Raw genomic sequence first — 21,490 nt, 5'->3', positions numbered from 1 at the left:
TACCTCAGATGTTTCACATGCCCTGGTTCAGCCCATTGACAGCACATCGACCCTGGTATACCTCATCATTCCAATTCACTCTCTCATTGCACGCCTCTCATCCTTCTGCATGTTCAGGATCCAATCACTCAAAATCTTTCTCACTTTATCCTTCCACCTCCAATTTGGTCTCCCATTTCTCCTTGTTCCCTCCACCTCTGATACATACATCCTCTTTGTTAACCTTTCCTCTCTTATTTTCTCCAAATGTCCAAACCATTTCAACACACCCTCTTCTGTTCTCTCAACCACACTCTTTTTATTACCACACAACTCTCTTACCCTTTCATTAATTATTTGATCATACCTAATTACACCACATATTGTCCTCAAACATTTCATTTCCAACCCATCCACCCTCCTACATACAACCCTGTCTATAGTCCTTGCCTTGAAACCATACAGTATTAATGGAACTACCGTTCCTTTAAACATGCCCATTTTTGCTCTCTGAGACATCGTTCTCTTTCCACACATTTTTCATCGCTTTCAGAACATTGGCCCTTACCCCCACCCTGTGACTTACTTCCACTTCCATGGTCACTCCCATATATCTAAAACACTTTACTTCCTCCAGTTTTTCTCCAGCCTGAGCCAGGTACATTTTATCAACCAACCTGTAGGGATGAATGAACAGCTGGGTTGACTGTGGACCAACTGCTGCAACCAGGATTCGAACCTGTGCGCATGACCCTAGGCAGCCAGTGAAAAATTTTATTTGAAAGAAATCAATACCATTTCATTTGTGAAGATGTACACAAATATTAAGAAACAAAGAAGTAAGACAACTTGACAAAGAATTGGTAAGGTTGTCTTTATTTTAGTCCTCCCTATAATTTTAGTGGGAGCACCATCAAGATCAAAAAGTTCTCATTAGACAAAATTTCATCTTCACTCTTATCATTACCAGATTCTTCAATATTTCCAAAATCAATCTCTATTGTATCATCATTACTCAACATTTTGTGGGATGATAAAGTGTAGAAAGAGTTCAGAAAGAGGCCAAAACAGCTACTCTTGTAAGAGTCAGGCTTTTCTCTTGTGGGAATTGTAGACAGTGCTTGTGCTACCATATGTTGACAAAAAACATATCTCTGCTCACTCATGAATGATTTTAGGCTCAGAAAAATAAAGCCACAAGCAACCAAGTTTACTTCTCATGTATTCCCTGAGTGTCATAGAAGGCAAATAAAAGGGGCTGGAAACCCTCCCCAATTTGTATTTCAATTACCAAAAGTTTGAATGAAAGAAGGAACCAAGCAAAGAGTGCACATCTTCCTTGAAGGTTCAGGCTGGGAAGTATGAATATGTATGGATGTAACCAAGTTGAGAAGAAAGGAAAGATGTATAGAATATTTGAGGAATGGGATGTTTTAGTTCTGAGTGAAACAAAGTTCAGAGGTAAGGGGGGAATAATGGTTTAGGTATGTCTTAGGGTGCATTCAGGCATTAGTGTAAAGGTGAGAGCTATGGAAGGGGTAGCACTTCTGCTGAAGGAGGATTGGTGGGACATGTGTGAAAGAATGTAAAGGTTTGAGTTCCAGACTGACATGGGTAAAAATGAGTGGATTATGAGAGGCAGGTGCTTGTAAGTGCTTATGCACCTGGCCATGAGTGTTTTAGGAGAAGCTGACTGCATGACATGGGTCAACTATTGCTTGGTGATAGGTGATTTGAATGTGAAAGTGGATAATGTGGCAGTTAAGGGCATTATTAGGGGGCATGGATTATTTAGTAAGGCAAATGAAAATGATGAATAGCTTTTGGAAATGTGTGCAGAAAAAGGACTGGTGATTGGCAATACAATACTTGGCTCAAAAAGAGGGACATACCTAAGTATACAGGGAGTAGAAGGAAAGATGTTTCATGGATATACTTGGATAATGTACTAAGTGATAGGCATGCAAAAGAGGTACTCTTGGATGTGAATGTTCTGAGACAGGCAGCTGGTGCTGTGGAGGCAAGGGTAAAGATTTGTGGAGGCCTTTGGAAAAGAGGAAATGATATGAGTGAGAACAAGTTGGTGAGAGTGAGAGAGTTCAGGAAAGTGACTTGATGTGAAGCAGTACCATGAGAGATTGAGTGTAGGATGGGAAAAGGTGAGAGAAAACAAAGCTAGGGTAGTGGATGAGCAGAGGGAAGTATTCAAGGAAGCGGTGCTAGCATGAGGAAATGAAGTGTGTGGGATGTGGAAGGTGGAAGGTGGGTAGATGAGAAGGGGTGATGAGTGGTGGGATGAAGTAAATTTTTTAGAAAAAAAAAAAAAGGTTTATGGATGGTATTATGGGGAAGAAGTACAAATTATAGGAAGATTTACAAAAGAAAATAGCAGATCAAGAGGAGGATGCAGGGGCTGAAAAGACAGCAATGAGGTTAATACTGAGAAAAACAAAAGAACAAATGGGGACATTGGTTAAGGGGGTAAATAGAGAAGCAGTGAAGAGGAAGAGTGAGTACTTTGAAAGACTGTTGAATGTGTTTGATGACAGAATGCAGATGTAGGGTGTTTGGGTTGGGAAGGTATGCAAAGGGAGAAGGTCATAGCAAATGGTTTGGTGTAAAGAGAAGAGATGGTGAAAGCCTTGCATAAAATGAAATGTGGCAAGGCAGCTGGAGTGAATGGTATTGCAGTTGAATATCTTAAAAAAGGGGAGACTTTGTTTTGATTGGTTAGTGAGGATTTTCAGTGTTCAGTAAGGTGCCTTAGGGTTAGCAGAATGTATGTCTAGCGCCACTGTATAAAGGCAAGGAGGACAAAGGTGAATGTTTGAACTACAGAGGTATGAGTTTGAGTGCACTTGGTAAGTTGTATGGAAGAGTGGTGATTGAGAGGGTGGTGGCATGCACAGAGCATCAGGTTACAGAGGAACAATGTAGTGTCAGGAGTGGTAGAGGATGTATGGATTACGTGTTTGCTTTGAGGTATGTCATGAGAAATACTTAAACAGAAGAATTTGCATGTGGCATTTATGGATCTGGAGAAAGCTTATGGTAGGGTTGATAGAGATACTTTGTGGAAGGTGTTATGCATATATGGTATGGGAGAAAAGTTATTAGAAGCAATGAGGACTTTTTATCAAGAAAGCAAGGCAGTAGGTAGAGAAGGATGAGTGGCTCGATGTGAAAATGGGTCTATAGCAAGGGTGTGTGATGTCACCATGGCTGGTTTATTTGTTTATGGATGGCGCGGTGAGGTAGGTAAATGCTAGGGCCTTGGAGAAAGAGGGAAGCATGCAGTCTTTTGCATGAGAAGGGCATGGGAGATGAGTCGGTGGTTGTTTGCTGATGAAATATCACTGATGGCAGATTCAAGTGAGAAACTGCATAACCTGTTGTCTGAGTTTGGGAGAGTGTGTGGGAGGAGAAAGTTAAGAATGAATGTGAAGAAATGCAAAATTATTAGGTTTAGCAGTTCAAAGAGACAAGATAGTTGGGATGTGGGATTCATTGGAAAAAACTTGGAAGAAGCATGTTTTAGATATATGGGAGTGGATAAGGCAGCAAATGGAAACTGAGAGGAGCCATAGGGTGGGTGAAGGGGCAAAGGTCTGTAAGCACTGGAATGTATATAAAGAAAGGTCACTGTCTTGGAGAGCATAAATAGGTATTTTTGAAGGTATAGTAGTCCTTAGGGTGTATTATGGATGTGAGGCATGCACTTTAGATAAGATTATTAGGAAGACGGTGAATGTGATGGAAATGAAATGATTGAGGGCATCATGATATGAGGAGGGTTGCTTCAATAAGTTATTATGTGGTAAGAGAGAGAGGTATGAAAATAAGAGGAGTATAGTTGAAACAGCTGAAGAGAGTGTGCTGATATGTTTTGGACATTTTTTTTTTTTTTTTTTTTTTTTTTTTTTATACTTTGTCGCTGTCTCCCGCGTTTGCGAGGTAGCGCAAGGAAACAGACGAAAGAAATGGCCCCCCCCCCCCATACACATGTACATACACATGTCCACACACGCAAATATACATACCTACACAGCTTTCCATGGTTTACCCCAGACGCTTCACATGCCTTGATTCAATCCACTGACAGCACGTCAACCCCTGTATACCACATGACTCCAATTCACTCTATTCCTTGCCCTCCTTTCACCCTCCTGCATGTTCAGGCCCCGATCACACAAAATCCTTTTCACTCCATCTTTCCACCTCCAATTTGGTCTCCCTCTTCTCCTCGTTCCCTCCACCTCCGACACATATATCCTCTTGGTCAATCTCTCCTCACTCATTCTCTCCATGTGCCCAAACCATTTCAAAACACCCTCTTCTGCTCTCTCAACCACGCTCTTTTTATTTCCACACATCTCTCTTACCCTTACGTTACTTACTCGATCAAACCACCTCACACCACACATTGTCCTCAAACATCTCATTTCCAGCACATCCATCCTCCTGCGCACATATGGAGAGAATGAAAGAGGAGAGATTGACAAGGAGAATACGTGTCAAAAGTGGAGAGAATAAGGAAAAGGGAACAATAGAATAATAGAAAAGAGGATGGAGTGAATGAGATTTTAAGTGCTTGGGGCCTGAACATGCAGGAGGATGAAAGATGTGCATAGGATAGAGTGAATTTGAGCATTGTGATGCACAGGGGTTGATGTACTGCATTGGTGTGAGCCAATCATATGAAGCTTTTAGGGGAAACCATGGAAAGGTCTTTGGGGCCTGATTGTGAATAAAGGGCTGTGGCTTTGGTGCATTACACATGACAGCTAGAGAATGAGAGTGAAAGAGGTTTCTTCTTCATAGTTCTAGGTGTTACCTTGCTTAAGCAGGAAACAGCAAAGACATATGAAAAAATCATCTAATAGAGAGCCTATTTGAGGGTAAGAGGAAGGATTCTAGAGAGAGTTCAGCAATGAAGTCTTTCATACTGGGTATATTTGTTTAGCTGTTGTGTTTTTATTGTTTTTCTAATAATCTTGAAAGGTTTTGGCCATCTTTTTCCATAATGTGTGTCTAGTCTGTTGTTTAACAACGAAGTCCTGATTTATAACATTGTAACTTTGGCAAAGGCATTTTGATTGTCTTGTTGAGAATAACCTCCTTTTAATTAATATTATGATTTCTAGGAATGCATTAATAACATTAATCAAGGACTTTCTGTGTTTGGGGAGAATATCATCAGCTCATCATTTAACTTCTGCTTAAACTAATGAAGTCCTTATGCAGGTCATTGCTGTTGTAAATGCTTCATATCCTAATAATAAGCTTAGCATCATCAGCAGATTTATTAAGGTAAGAATTTGGTCCCTTGTGGCAAATTCTATTTCATATAAATCAAAAGCAGTGGAACCATGACTGAACATAGAAAAAATAAATTTTTAACCTTGGCATATTTTAAAAAGAAATCCCCTAAAATGTACATTCTCTGTTCTTTTTCAGATACAAGTTAAACATCTGGGATGTTGGCGGTCAGAGTTCACTGCGATCTTATTGGCGTAACTACTTTGAATGCACTGATGGCCTTATTTGGGTAGTTGACAGTGCTGATGTTGACCGATTAAGAGACTGCCAGGGAGAACTGAAAAAGTTACTAGAGGAAGAGGTTAGATTTATGTACTATCATATACCTCTTACTTTTGTACCTGTTTGCTATTTCATGTTATAGGGAGGCAGTTCTAGAAACAGGTGATTGTCTCAAGAGAAAAAATCATCCTCATAGTGCTCCCTCTCCTGCTCCTTCTTTTGGAAGCGAAAAATAATACTAGAGGGTAGGATTTCTACCTGCCCTCTTAGCTTCCATCTTTATATACAGAAGAGATGTGGCTAGTAATATTTTTTTCTTATCCACAGGGATACTATTACATACGTATTATGCTTTTACTTTGTGTTTGTCATTACAGCAGGGAGGGAGTCTTACACTCGTGGGGTCCCCATCTATACTTTCATAAAATTATATAAACATTTGTTTACAGTAGTCTCCATTCACAGTTCTGTCACTTAACTTATTCCACTTACTTGTAACTGACAAGGTATAAACGTACTTTTCAACATCCTTTTCTCAATATTTCCTGCTTATTTCCTTGTATATATGTAATTGTCTGTTTCCACTGATCAGGTAGATGTTACCAGACTCCACCTGTTTGAGATTACACCCCAAGTCAAAACTGGCCTTCAGCAAGGCTGTATTGTTGGAAGTACTGTCTTGTCAAAGAACTTCTCACTCCAATGGAGTCTTCATTTCCTTGCTACTGGAAGGAGTGAAGTCTAGGGCTCCAGGAGCCTTTAGATAGGTTCTGGGTAAAACCAGGATACTTTTTATAGGAATTGGTCCAGGAATGATTATAAATAGATTCATGAATAAATTGGTATGTTTGAAGGAATAGTAGTTCCAAGAGCATTGTATGGTTGCGAGGCATGGGCTACAGATAGGGTTGTGCGGAGGAGGGCGGATGTGTTGGAAATGAAATGTTCAAGGACAGTGTGTGGTGTGAGTTAGTTTAATCGATTAAGTAATTAAAGGGTAAGACAGATTTATTTATATTATTTATTTATTTTGCTTTGTCACTGTCTCCCGTGTTTGCGAGGTAGCACAAGGAAACAGACGAAAGAAATGGCCCAACCCACCCCCATACACATGTATATACATACACGTCCACACACGCAAATATACATACCTATACATCTCAATGTACACATATATATATACACACACAGACACATACATATATACCCATGCACACAATTCACACTTTCTACCTTCATTCATTCCCATCGCCACCTCGCCACACATGGAATACCATCCCCCTCCCCCCTCATGTGTGCGAGGTAGCGCTAGGAAAAGCCAACAAAGGCCCCATTCGTTCACACTCAGTCTCTAGCTGTCATGCAATAATGCCCGAAACCACAGCTCCCTTTCCACATCCAGGCCCCACACGACTTTCCATGGTTTACCCCAGTCGCTTCACATGCCCTGATTCAATCCACTGACAGCACGTCAACCCCGGTATACCACATCGATCCAATTCACTCTATTCCTTGCCCGCCTTTCACCCTCCTGCATGTTCAGGCCCTGATCACTCAAAATCTTTTTCACTCCATCTTTCCACCTCCAATTAGGTCTCCCACTTTTCCTCGTTCCCTCCACCTCCAACACATATATCCACTTGGTCAATCTTTCCTCACTCATTCTCTCCATGTGCCCAAACCATTTCAAAACACCCTCTTCTGCTCTCTCAACCACGCTCTTTTTATTTCCACACGTCTCTCTTACCCTTACATTACTTACTCGATCAAACCGCCTCACACCACATATGGTCCTCAAACATCTCATTTCCAGCACATCCACCCTCCTGCGCACAACTCTATCCATAGCCCACGCCTCACAACCATACAACATTGTTGGAACCACTATTCCTTCAAACATAACCATTTTTGCTTTCCGAGATAATGTTTTCGACTTCCAAACATTCTTCAAGGCTCCCAGGATTTTGGCCCCCTCCCCCACCCTATGATTCACTTCCGCTTCCATGGTACCATCTGCTGCCAGATCCACTCCCAGATATCTAAAACACTTTACTTCCTCCAGTTTTTCTCCATTCAAACTTACCTCCCAATTGACTTGACCCTCAACCCTACTGTACCTAATAACCTTGCTCTTATTCACATTTACTCTTAACTTTCTTCTTTCACACACTTTACCAAACTCAGTCACCAGCTTCTGCAGTTTCTCACATGAATCAGCCACCAGCGCTGTATCATCAGCAAACAACAACTGACTCACTTCCCAAGCTCTCTCATCCACAACAGACTTTATACTTGCCCCTCTTTCCAAAACTCTTGCATTCACCTCCCTAACAACCCCATCCATAAACAAATTAAACAACCATGGAGACATCACACACCCCTGCCGCAAACCTACACTCACTGAGAACCAATCACTTTCCTCTCTTCCTACACATACACATGCCTTACATCCTCGATAAAAACTTTTCACTGCTTCTAACAACTTGCCTCCCACACCATATATTCTTAATACCTTCCACAGAGCATCTCTATCAACTCTACCATATGCCTTCTCCAGATCCATAAATGCTACATACAAATCCATTTGCTTTTCTAAGTATTTCTCACATACATTCTTCAAAGCAAACACCTGATCCACACGTCCTCTACCACTTCTGAAACCACACTGCTCTTCCCGAATCTGATGCTCTGTACATGCCTTCACCCTCTCAATCAATACCCTCCCATATAATTTACCAGGAATACTCAACAAACAGATGTGTAGTAATAAAAAGAATGTGGTTGAGAGAGCAGAAGAGGGTGTATTGACATGGTTTGGACATTTAAAGAGAATGAGTGAGGAAAGGTTGACAAACAGGATATATGTATCAGAAGTGGAGGGAACAAAAAGAAGCAGGAGACTAAATTGGAGGTGGAAGGACGGACTGAAAAAGATTTTGAGTGATTGGGATCAGAACATGCTGGAGGGTGAAAGGTGTGTACGGAATAGAGTGAACTAGAATGATGTGGTATACTGGGGTTGATGTGCCACCAGTAGACTGAACCAGGGCATGTGAAACGTCTGGGGTAAACCATGGAAAGGTCTGTAGGGCCTGGATGTGGATAGGAAGCTGTGGTTTTGATGCATTACACAGACAGCTAGAGACTGAGTGTGAATGAATTTGGCCTTCTGAAACCAAACTGCTATTCCCCAGTCTGATGCTTTGTACATACCTTCACCCTCTCAATCATTACCCTTCCATATAATTTCCCAGGAATACTCAGCAAACTTATACCTCTATAGTTTGAACGATCACCTTTACCCCCTTTGCCTGTGTATAATGGCACTATGCCTGCATTCCGTAATCCTCAGGCACTTCGCCATGGTCCATACATACAATGAATATCCTTACCAACCAATCAACAACATAGTCACCCCTTTTTAATAGATTTAGATTTCACTGCAATACCATTCAAACCCAACACCCTGGCAGATTTCATCTTCCGCAAAGCTTTCACTACCCCTTTTCCCTTAAACAAACCATTCTCTCCGACCCTCTTACTTGGCACACCACCCAACCAAAACACCTTACACCTGCCTCTCTGTCATCAAACACATTCAACAAACCTTCAAAATAGTCATTCCATCTCCTTCTCACTTCATGACTACCTGTTATTACTTACCCACTTGCCCCCTTCACCAATGTTCCCATTTCTCTTGTCTTATGCACATTATTTACCTCCTTCCAAAACATCATTTTATTCTGTCTAAAATTTAATGATACTCTCTCACTCCAACTCTCATTTGCCCATCTTTTCTAACCTAAGCACCTTTCTCTTGACCTGCTGCTTTCTTTTATATATCTCCCAGTCAGTTGCACTCCTTCCTTGCGGGTATCATCCAAACGCCTCTCTTTTTTCTTTCACTATCAATTTTACTTCTTCATCCCACCACTCACTACCCTTCTAATCTGCCCACCACCCAATTTTCTCATGCCACATGCATCTTTTGCGCAAGCCATCTTTGCTTCCCTGAATATATCCCATTCCTCACCCATTCCCCTCATGTCACTGGCTCTCACCTTTTGTCATTCTACACTCAATCTCTCCTGGTATTTCCTCACACAGGTCTCCTTTCCAAGCTCACTTACTCTCTTCACTCTCTTTTCCCCAACATTCTCTCTCCTTTTTTGAAAACCTTTACAAATCTTCACCTTCGCCTCTACAAGATTGTGATCAGACATCCCTCCAGCTGCCCCTCTCAGCACACTGAAATCCAAGAGTCTCTTTTACATGCCTATCAATTAACACATGATTCAATAATGCCCTTTGACCATCTCTTCTACTCACATATGTATACTTATGTATATCTCTCTTTTTAAACCAGGTATTCCCAATCACCAGTCTTTTTCAGCACACAAATCCACAAGCTCTTCACCATTTCCATTTACAACACTGAATACCCCATATACACCAGTTGTACCCTCAACTGCCACATCACTCACCTTCGCATTTGAATATATATTTTTTTTATCTATTTTGCTTTGTCGCTGTCTCCCGCGTTTGCGAGGTAGCGCAAGGAAACAGACGAAAGAAATGGCCCAACCCACCCCCATACATATGTATATACATACACGTCCACACACGCAAATATACCTACCTATACATCTCAATGTACACATATATATACACACACAGACACATACATATATACCCATGCACACAATTCACAATATCTGCCTTTATTCATTCCCATCGCCACCTCGCCACACATGGAATACCATCCCCCTACCCCCTCATGTGTGCGAGGTAGCGCTAGGAAAAGACAACAAAGGCCCCATTCGTTCACACTCAGCCTCTAGCTGTCATGCAATAATGCCCGAAACCACAGCTCCCTTTCCACATCCAGGCCCCACACAACTTTCCATGGTTTACCCCAGACGCTTCACATGCCCTGATTCAATCCACTGACAGCACGTCAACCCCGGTATACCACATTGATCCAATTCACTCTATTCCTTGCCCGCCTTTCACCCTCCTGCATGTTCAGGCCCCGATCACTCAAAATCTTTTTCACTCCATCTTTCCACCTCCAATTTGGTCTCCCACTTCTCCTCGTTCCCTCCAGCTCCGAATCATATATCCTCGTGGTCAATCTTTCCTCACTCATTCTCTCCATATGCCCAAACCATTTCAAAACACCCTCTTCTGCTCTCTCAACCACGCTCTTTTTATTTCCACACATCTCTTACCCTTACATTACTTACTCGATCAAACCACCTCACGCCACATATTTTTCTCAAACATCTCATTTCCAGCACATCCACCCTCCTGCGCACAACTCTATCCATAGCCCATGCCTCGCAACCATACAACATTGTTGGAACCACTATTCCTTCAAACATACCCATTTTTGCTTTCCGAGATAATGTTCTTGGCTTCCAAACATTCTTCAAGGCTCCCAGGATTTTCGTCCCCTCCCCCACCCTATGATTCACTTCCGCTTCCATGGTTCCATCCGCTGCCAGATCCACTCCCAGATATCTAAAACACTTTACTTCCTCCAGTTTTTCTCCATTCAAACTTACCTCCCAATTGACTTGACCCTCAACCCTACTGTAACTAATAACCTTGCTCTTATTCACATTTACTCTTAACTTTCTTCTTTCACACACTTTACCAAACTCAGTCACCAGCTTCTGCAGTTTCTCACATGAATCAGCCACAAGTGCTGTATCATCAGCGAACAATAACTGACTCACTTCCCAAGCTCTCTCATCCCCAACAGACTGCATACTTGCCCCTTTTTCCAAAACTCTTGCATTCACCTCCCTAACAACCCCATCCATAAACAAATTAAACAGCCATGGAGACATCACACACCCCTGTCACAAACCTACATTCACTGAGAACCAATCACTTTCCTCTCTTCCTACACGTACACATGCCTTACATCCTTGATAACTTTTCACTGCTTTTAACAACTTGCCTCCCACAACTTCTAACAACTTGCCTTTGTACAATGGCACTATGCAGGCATTCCGCCAATCCTCAGGCACCTCACCATGAATCATACATACATTAAATAACCTTACCAACAAGTCAACAATACAGTCACCCCCTTTTTTAATAAATTCCACCGCAATACCATCCAAACCCGCTACCTTGCCGGCTTTCATCTTCCACAAAGCTTTTACTACCTCTTCTCTGTTTACCAAATCATTCTCCCTAACCCTCTCACTATGTGCACCACCTATCATCAAACACATTCAACAAACCTTCAAAATACTCACTCCATCTCCTTCTCACATCACCACTACTTGTTATCACGTCCCCATTAGCCCCCTTTACTGAAGTTCCCATTTGCTCCCTTGTCTTACGCACTCTATTTACCTCCTTCCAGAACATCTTTTTATTCTCCCTAAAATTTAATGATACTCCCTCACGCCAACTCTCATTTGCCCTCTTTTTCACCTCTTGCACCTTTCTCTTGACCTCCTGCCTCTTTCTTTTATACATCTCCCACTCATTTGTATTTTTTCCCTGCAAAAATCGTCCAAATGCCTCTCTCTTCTCTTTCACTAATAATCTTACTTCTTCATCCCACCACTCACTTCCCTTTCTAATCAACCCACCTCCCACGCTTCTCATGCCACAAGCTTCTTTTGCGCAAGCCATCACTGCTTCCCTAAATACATCCCATTCTTCCCCCACTCCCCTTACCTCCTTTGTTCTCACCTTTTTCCATTCTTTACTCAGTCTCTCCTGGTACTTCCTCACACAGGTCTCCTTCCCAAGCTCACTTACTCTCACCACCCTCTTCACCCCAACATTCTCTCTTCTTTTCTGAAAACCTCTACAAATCTTCACCTTCGCCTCCACAAGGTAGTGACCAGACATCCCTCCAGTTGCACCTCTCAGCACATTAACATCCAAAAGTCTCTCTTTCGCACACCTGTCAATTAACACATAATCCAATAACGCTCTCTGGCCATCTCTCCTACTTACATACATATACTTATGTATATCTCGCTTTTTAGACCGGGTGTTCCTGGTCACCACTCCTTTTTCAGCGCATGGATCTACAAGCTCTTCACTATTTCCATTTGCAGCACTGAGCACCCCATGTATACCAGTTGTTCCCTCAGCTGCCACGTTGCTGGCCTTTGCATTCAAATCACCCATCACCCATAACTTGTGCATCAAAACCACTAGCACACTCATTCAGCTGCTCCCAGGGCACTTGCCTCTCATGATCTTTCTTCTCGTGCCCAGGTGCGTGTGCGCCAATAGTCACCCATCTCTCTCCATCAACTTTCAGTTTTGCCCATGTTAGTCTGGAATTTGCTTTCTTGCATTCTATCACATACTCCAACAACAAGTAGTGGTGATGTGAGAAGGAGATGGAGTGAGTATTTTGAAGGTATGTTGAATGTGTTTGATGATAGAGTGGCAGATATAGGGTGTCTTGGTCGAGGTGGTGTGCAAAGTGAGAGGGTTAGGGAAAATGATTTGATAAACAGAGAAGAGGTAGTAAAAGCTTTGCGGAAGATGAAAGCCGACAAGGCAGCAGGTTTGGATGGTATTGCAGTGGAATTTATTAAAAAAGGGGGTGACTGTATTGTTGACTGGTTGGTAAGGTTATTTGATGTATGTATGACTCATGGTGAGGTGCCTGAGGATTGGCAGAATATGTGCATAGTGCCATTGTACAAAGGCAAAGGGGATAAGAGTGAGTGCTCAAATTACAGAGGTATAAGTTTGTTGAGTATTCCAGGTAAATTATATGGGAGGGTATTGATTGAGAGGGTGAAGGCATGTACAGAGCATCAGATTGGGGAAGAGCAGTGTGGTTTCAGAAGTGGTAGAGGATGTGTGGATCAGGTGTTTGCTTTGAAGAATGTATGTGAGAAATACTTAGAAAAGCAAATGGATTTGTATGTAGCATTTATGGATCTGGAGAAGGCATATGATAGAGTTGATAGAGATGCCCTGTGGAAGGTATTAAGAATATATAGTGAGGGTGGCAAGTTGTTAGAAGCAGTGAAAAGTTTTTATCAAGGATGTAAGGCATGTGTACTTGTAGGAAGAGAGGAAAGTGATTGGTTCTCAGTGAATGTAGGTTTGCGGCAGGGGTGTGTGATGTCTCCATGGTTGTTTAATTTGTTTATGGATGGGGTTGTTAGGGAGGTGAATGCAAGAGTTTTGGAAAGAGGGGCAAGTATGAAGTCTGTTGTGGATGAGAGAGCTTGGGAAGTGAGTCAGTTGGTGTTCGCTGATGATACAGCGCTGATGGCTGATTCATGTGAGAAACTGCAGAAGCTGGTGACTGAGTTTGGTAAAGTGTGTGAAAGGAAAAAGTTAAGAGTAAATGTGAATAAGAGCAAGGTTATTAGGTACAGTAAGGTTGAGGGTCAAGTCAATAGGGAGGTAAGTTTGAATGGAGAAAAACTGGAGGAAGTAAAGTGTTTTAGATATCTGGGAGTGGATCTGGCAGCGGATGGAACCATGGAAGCGGAAGTGAATCATAGGGTGGGGGAGGGGGCGAAAATCCTGGGAGCCTTGAAGACTGTGTGGAAGTCGAGAACATTATCTCGGAAAGCAAAAATGGGTATGTTTGAATAGTGGTTCCAACAATGTTGTATGGTTGCAAGGCGTGGGCTATGGATAGAGTTGTGTGCAGGAGGGTGGATGTGCTGGAAATGAGATGTTTGAGGACAATGTGTGGTGTGAGGTGGTTTGATCGAGTAAGTAATGTAAGGGTAAGAGAGATGTGTGGAAATAAAAAGAGCGTGGTTGAGAGAGCAGAAGAGGGTGTTTTGAAATGGTTTGGGCACATGGAGAGAATGAGTGAGGAAAGATTGACCAAGAGGATATATGTGTCAGAGGTGGAGGGAACGAGGAGAAGAGGGAGACCAAATTGGAGGTGGAAAGATGGAGTGAAAAAGATTTTGAGTGATCGGGGCCTGAACATGCAGGAGGGTGGAAGGCGGGCAAGGAATAGAGTGAATTGGATTGATGTTGTATACCAGGGTTGACGTGCTGTCAGTGGATTGAATCAGGGCATGTGAAGCGTCTGGGGTAAACTATGGAAAGTTTTGTGGGGCCTGGATGTGGAAAGGGAGCTGTGGTTTCGGGCATTATTGCATGACAGCTAGCGACTGAGTGTGAACGAATGAGGCCTTTGTTGTCTTTTCCTAGCGCTACCCCGCACACATGAGCGGGGAGGGGGATGGTATTCCATGTGTGGTGAGGTGGCGATGGGAATGAATAAAGGCAGACAGTGTGAATTGTGTGCATGGGTATATATGTATGTGTCTGTGTGTGTATATATATGTGTACATTGTGATGTATAGGTATGTATATTTGCGTGTGTGGACGTGTGTGTATTATACATATGTATGGGGGTGGGTTGGGCCATTTCTTTCTTCTGTTTTCCTTGCGCTACCTCGCAAATGCGGGAGACAGCGACAAAGCAAAATAAATAAAATAAAAATAATAATAATAATATATGATATATATATATATTTTCCCTGGGGATAGGGGATTAAGAGTACTTCCCACGTATTCCCTGCGTGTCGTAGAAGGCGACTAAAAGGGGAGGGAGCGGGGGGCTGGAAATCCTCCCCTCTCGTTTTTTTTTTTTTTTTTTTTTTTTTTTTTTTTTTTTTTTCCAAAAGAAGGAACAGAGAATTGGGCCAGGTGAGGGTATTCCCTCAAAGGCCCAGTCCTCTGTTCTTAACGCTACCTCGCTAATGCGGGAAATGGCGAATAGTTTGAAAGAAAAAGAAAAGATATATATTTTCCCTAGGGATAGGGGAGAAAGAATACTTCCCACGTATTCCCTGCGTGTCGTAGAAGGCGACTAAAAGGGAAGGGAGCGGGGGGCTGGAAATCCTCCCCTCTCGTTTTTTTTTTTTTTTTAATTTTCCAAAAGACGGAACAGAGAAGAGGGCCAGGTGAGGATATTCCCTCAAAGGCCCAGTCCTCTGTTCTTAACGCTACCTCGCTATCGCGGTAAATGGCGAATAGTATGAAAAAAAAAAAATATATATATATATATATATATATATGGGTCTTTCTTTGTCTGTTTCCTGGTTCTACCTTGCTAATGTGGGAAATGGCAATCAAGTATAATGAATATAAATGATTAAAACAAATACTATACAGGGAGGGAATTTTATAATTGTTTGGACCCATATCTCAACATTAACACAATTACGTAAATTTCTGTTATTGTATGCATTCACGATGTCTTCAGTCATTTCATGCCAACCAGCACTCATATACCATAGAAGTACTTCGTCACTCTTTTATAACAAGTTTCTTGTGCAAGTTCATGTTATATCCTTCTGTTATTCAATCCCTACCCCTATCAAGGAGCTATTTACTGTTTATGTCATTATACTGTTTTGTAAACTTAGAGCTTATGATCAGGTCATCCTTCACTTTTCTCTATTTCGTGGTGGGCATATATAAACCTAAAATTTAGTTTATCTTTGTAACTCAGCTGTCATGATTTTGGTACCATCCTTGTTGCTCCTCTTTACCTCCTTTATTAGCTGTGTATAATTACCTTATAGTTTTTTACTCTAAGGAGGAGGGAGTTTTATACTCATGGTGCCTGATCTCTTGAACATTCTCTCCTATCATACATCCTCTTAAATTTATGTATGCTGTCTTCCTTAACTTTGTCCCCAGTCATTCTGTTCCATTCATCCACTGCTCTTATAATATAAAAGTATTTCTTTGTATCCTTTTTAACAAGTTTTTGCATAATTTCATGTTATGTCCTTAAGTTGTTTTATCCATTCATCTCTTAAGGAACTGTTCACTGTCTATGTCATCAGTCTCTTAAAGCTTAAAGGTTGTGATAATGTCAATCTTCACTCTTCTCTCCTCCAAGATGGTTGAATTTAGTTGAATTTGAAGCTCCAGTGTTTCTCTGTAACTTCACTCTGTTAACTTTGGTACCATCTTTGTTGTAGGATATGAATAGCTTGCTAAATATTTCCTTATCCATACCCTTGGAGGATATTGTGATATTTGCTGACAGACAGCTTGTTGTCTTAACTATTTTCCTAATGTGGAACTCTGGCAATAGGTTAGGGATGATGTCGACACCCAAGTCTTTCTCACTCACAGAATTTTGAAGCTCATTTCCTGAACATTATTTGTGCTTCTTTAGGTGCTGTAACCAGACTTCAGAAGTATTTTCTAATTCTAGTCATATGCATGATGTGAACAGGCACCTGAATATTTCCTTAGCCATATAATTTAATAATGTGTTATTATTTACTAGTAGACAGTTTGTCTTTTTAATTATCCTTTACCATGGGACTTTGGTTAAAGGTTAGGGACATTGTCCACTATCAAGTTTTTCTCGCATATGAATTTCTCCAGTTTATTTCCTGCTAGAAGATAATCATACCAGGGCCCTCTTTCACCATGACCAATATTCATTCCTTAGGGAATCATTCGGACCAACTTCAGAGTTTGTCAAAGTTCACTTGTAAGGTGATGGAGGCTTTTAGGTTTTTCACTTCCCTTATGATCTTTGCATCATCTCCAAACATATTCAGGTAGATTCCTTACTTTTAGGCAAGTCAATTATATAGATCAAGAAGAGTAATGGTCCCAGAAAAGAAGTCTGTGGCTTTCTGCTGGTGACCTCATCCATTTTGAGATGGCTAATTTGATATGCATCTTTCGTTCCCATCTACTTAGGTAATTTTTTATCCATCACAGGTATCCCCTCTGTTGTTGCTTAGTAATCTAGAGCTTTCATCAGCCAGCTATGTGGTCTTGTGTTCAGAGCTTTCTGGCAATCCAGGTACAATCAATCCTCCCAGCCTTCCATTTTGCCTGAGATGAAGCATTCAGTCTCTCTTAGATATCTAAGAAGTTTCTTACGTTTGACCTTTTCCTGAATCCATGCTTTCTCTCACTTAGGTAATTCCTTCTCAGTAGAAAGTCATCCATCTAGTTTTTGTCTATCTTTTTCAAAACCTTACAGACTGCTCTTGTCAGTGAGACCAGTCTGTAGTTCAATACCTAGCCTCCTTTCTTATTGATAGATATGACATTTACCCTTTTTCATCCTCTTGGCACTTTGTCACTCTCCAGCAACATCTACAGTATTTCAAGAAGTTTGTATAGTGTATATGACTCATCTTCATCACATATAGTGAAATTTCCTCAGGTTATGAGCCTTACATGAGTCAAAATCTGTTAATATTTTGTCAGTGATTATGAGATACCTCATTGTTTTCTAAAACCCCGTGTTCATTCCATCTCATTGGTCTTGTCTTGCACTAAAGAATCTTAATTTTTATTCATTTCTTCATATATTTTAACACCATCCTCTACAATTTTTGCCTTTGAATTCCTTTGCCTGATTAACTGCTCTTTGAATGACAGGTTATTCTTGATGAATTCATGAAGTTTTGGATTTTCTTCTGCCTTATTTACAATATTCTTCTCAAAGTTTCTTTGTTTCTCCATTTTTACTCTGTTACACCTAACAAACACTGGTAGGATGGAGTGTCACCTATACCATTGCCACTACACATCTCAAAGCTCTTTTATGGTATTTGAGGCTAGAGACATTCATCTTCCTGCTACTTCATTGTAGATTTTACTGAACCCTAATGCCCCAGTCCCTGTCTGTTGAATTCTGTTTCCCAGTCTGTGTTACCATGGAAAATTTTGAGGTCTGTGTGGTTTCTATTTTATCTCCTCTGTAGGTCTTGTCTCACCTCTGCTCTTTCGACTTCCTCATGTACCCTGCAGTCAACCTATAGCATCACATGGTCACTTTTTCCAGTTGATGTGTCATATGAGATATTCTTAATATCCATGCTATGATGCATGAGGATACGATCAAGTAATGATGTTGCATCATTCCCTTTCATTTTAATATATTGATTGAGAAATTTTCTTGTGTTCATGTTTATTCTGAAGACTTGTGGCTCCATGACTCTCTGTCACCATGACAATGTAATTTCATGTAGTTTGTTTCATTTTCATTAAACTCTCCCACTATCAGTACTTGGCTCTTTCTATGAAATGCATGTTTTACTGCTTCCTATACCATCCTAATTTTTGCTTTATTTTTTTCATCTCCGTTCAGCATTTTCCGTGATAGTGAGGTTGTGTTAGGAACAAAGAAAAGGCCTCATTTGCTAACATTCATTCTCTAGCAGGCATGTGTAATGGAGATTTTCTCATAGCTCATGGGACACTACCCAAGGAAGAAATGTTTTTCGTAGCTTGTGGGGCACTGCCCAAGAATGAATTTTTTTTTCATTTTTTAAAACTAATGCTTCTGAACATCTCTATCTATTTACTTGAAGATGATTTTTTCATGTTTACTGGGTAATAATTTCCCTCTTGAATACTCTTCTTGAAATGTACAGTATTCATATGGATGTGTGTGTGGACGAAAGCCACAGGTTTTTGTGACTGAATACTAATGATCACTAGCAGAATTAAGGCATTACCAGACTGTACCATCTTGTGGTTATGCTGCAGGAGAAAAGTCACCTTGGGTGCAGTTGTATCATTGGAGTACAAAATCAATGAAGAACTTTTCACCCAATGGAGTTCCTTTTTGCTGTTACTGATTGCAGCACAGCCTTGAAGCTGCAGGTGCCCCAGAAGGAGTCCTTATGGTTGTATAAGAACAATAATAGGTATAGTAGTATTCATTCCATAAGCTGCAGCTATTCATGCACTAAGTGCTAGTTAGCTCCCAGAGTTAGGCTGAGTAAAAAAGTATTTTGTAAACCAATAAAATTTTCACCTGCTTTACCTTCGTGAATGCTCTGAAATTTCTGAATTACAGATTACAAACAAAACCCACCATTACATTCTGTTTGGTTGTCAAGTTACTCTGGTGTGACTCTGTTTTATTTTGCACCTTCATCTTTTATCTCTAGCTCTCTTCCATGGATGCATACAGCTTTTAAGACTAGTGAAACACATACTCCAAACCATGTCCAGTGTAGTAAAGTTAATCATTATTGTGGCACAATAGTATAAACACATGCTTTTTCATTTTTCTCATTAGTTTCATTTTTTGCATGAGATCGTAGTCTCTTCACACCTTTGTCACATTCAAAGTGGTTCTGTCTAACATGATCACAGATCATCTCTCTGCCATTTTCATTTGAAATATATCTAGTCCAAATAAATTATTTTGGTATTTAGTATATCTCTCCATTCTTATGAGCTCTATCCCATCTTCTCTGTAATTTGAACTATACTACCCTGTATCTATCCAACCAACCTGCCATACTGAATGTACCATCTGAAAATACTTCCATTCTTGCATGTTTCTAATGATTTCTTCTCGCAACACAACATTCCATATCTTCACTTTTTCATATATTCATTGACTAATCTATCAATCCTCCTACTTCCAAAATAGCTGAATTAGAAGGCCTTAGAGCTTGCTCTGTGTAAGTTCAGGAGTCTCTTACCTATTCAAACCATTTTTTTCTTTCAGAGGTTAGCTGGGGCAACACTTCTAGTATTTGCTAACAAACAAGACCTCCCTGAAGCCCTGACAGCTGAACAGATAAGAGATGTAAGTTTTTCTGTCAGTTTGACTGGCTATATAATAATTTTATTAACATGTTTCAAAGTATTATTGTGTAATCCAAGCATCCCTTTTATAGGGCTCCTGCAGCTTCAAGGCTGTGCTCTATTCAGAGGAATGGAAATCATGAAAATTTCCTAAAAATGACCTTGAAAGGAAGTCCCATGTATTCAATGAGTAGGCTTTTTGTTTCAAAACTGATATCTTTCCTTTTAATCACAATTTTTGTATGCTGTACAACCATGTTTTATTTCCCAAGATTTATGTCTGACTTTCTTGAGCATTTCACTTTTCACCTGTGTCCATAGCTTCCTTTATTCCCCAAAATTCATTTTTGGCTGCCTTCTGCAATCCATATCTCACTTATATACTCAGTTTCCTTTGTCCATCACTTTACTGAGCACTTATGCAGATTGATGATGCTTATCTCAGTGGTTGAACTTTTCTCACTCTGTCTTGTTTGAATATATGTATGGGCGCTCCACAACAAAGGGACACTACACTGGAAAAGACCAACCCCTCATTACCTGTGTAACTTTGTTCTTTACCTACACTTTTCCCTGTTTACCTTACTTAATTATTCTTCCCTTGTTTTCTCTTCCAGTGTTCCAACTATTTTTTTTTTTTTTTTTTTTTTTTTTGCTTTGTCGGTCTCCCGCGTTTGCGAGGTAGCGCAAGGAAACAGACGAAAGAAATGGCCCAACCCACCCCCATACACATGTATATACATACGTCCACACACGCAAATATACATACCTACACCACTTTCCATGGTTTACCCCAGACGCTTCACATGCCTTGATTCAATCCACTGACAGCACGTCAACCCCGGTACACCACATCAATCCAATTCACTCTATTCCTTGCCCTCCTTTCACCCTCCTGCATGTTCAGGCCCCGATCACACAAAATCTTTTTCACTCCATCTTTCCACCTCCAATTTGGTCTCCCTCTTCTCCTCGTTCCCTCCACCTCCGACACATATATCCTCTTGGTCAATCTTTCCTCACTCATTCTCTCCAGGTGCCCAAACCATTTCAAAACACCCTCTTCTGCTCTCTCAATCACGCTCTTTTTATTTCCACACATCTCTCTTACCCTTACGTTACTTACTCGATCAAACCACCTCACACCACACATTGTCCTCAAACATCTCATTTCCAGCACATCCATCCTCCTGCGCACAACTCTATCCATAGCCCACGCCTCGCAACCATACAACATTGTTGGAACCACTATTCCTTCAAACATATCCATTTTTGCTTTCCGAGATAATGTTCTCGACTTCCACACATTCTTCAAGGCTCCCAGAATTTTCGGCCCCTCCCCCACCCTATGATCCACTTCCGCTTCCATGGTTCAATCCGCAGCCAGATCCACTCCCAGATA

General features: G+C 41.0%; 1 protein-coding gene across 1 annotated transcript in view; it reads left to right on the top strand.

Annotated features, from left to right (window-relative positions):
• Positions 1–21,490, top strand: part of Arl2 (ADP ribosylation factor-like 2) — a 38,697-nt gene that overhangs the window by 9,201 nt on the left and 8,006 nt on the right. Inside the window, exons 3-4 of the mRNA XM_071685743.1 lie at positions 5,437–5,599; positions 20,009–20,089. Of these exons, the coding sequence (XP_071541844.1) occupies positions 5,437–5,599; positions 20,009–20,089 (244 nt within the window). The remainder of the gene's footprint in view (positions 1–5,436; positions 5,600–20,008; positions 20,090–21,490) is intronic.

This window comes from Panulirus ornatus, chromosome 40 (assembly GCF_036320965.1).
Source record: "Panulirus ornatus isolate Po-2019 chromosome 40, ASM3632096v1, whole genome shotgun sequence".
NCBI classification, from domain to species: domain Eukaryota; kingdom Metazoa; phylum Arthropoda; class Malacostraca; order Decapoda; family Palinuridae; genus Panulirus; species Panulirus ornatus.
Note: the sequence above shows the minus strand (reverse complement) of the source record. Positions and strands in the feature narration are given on the sequence as shown.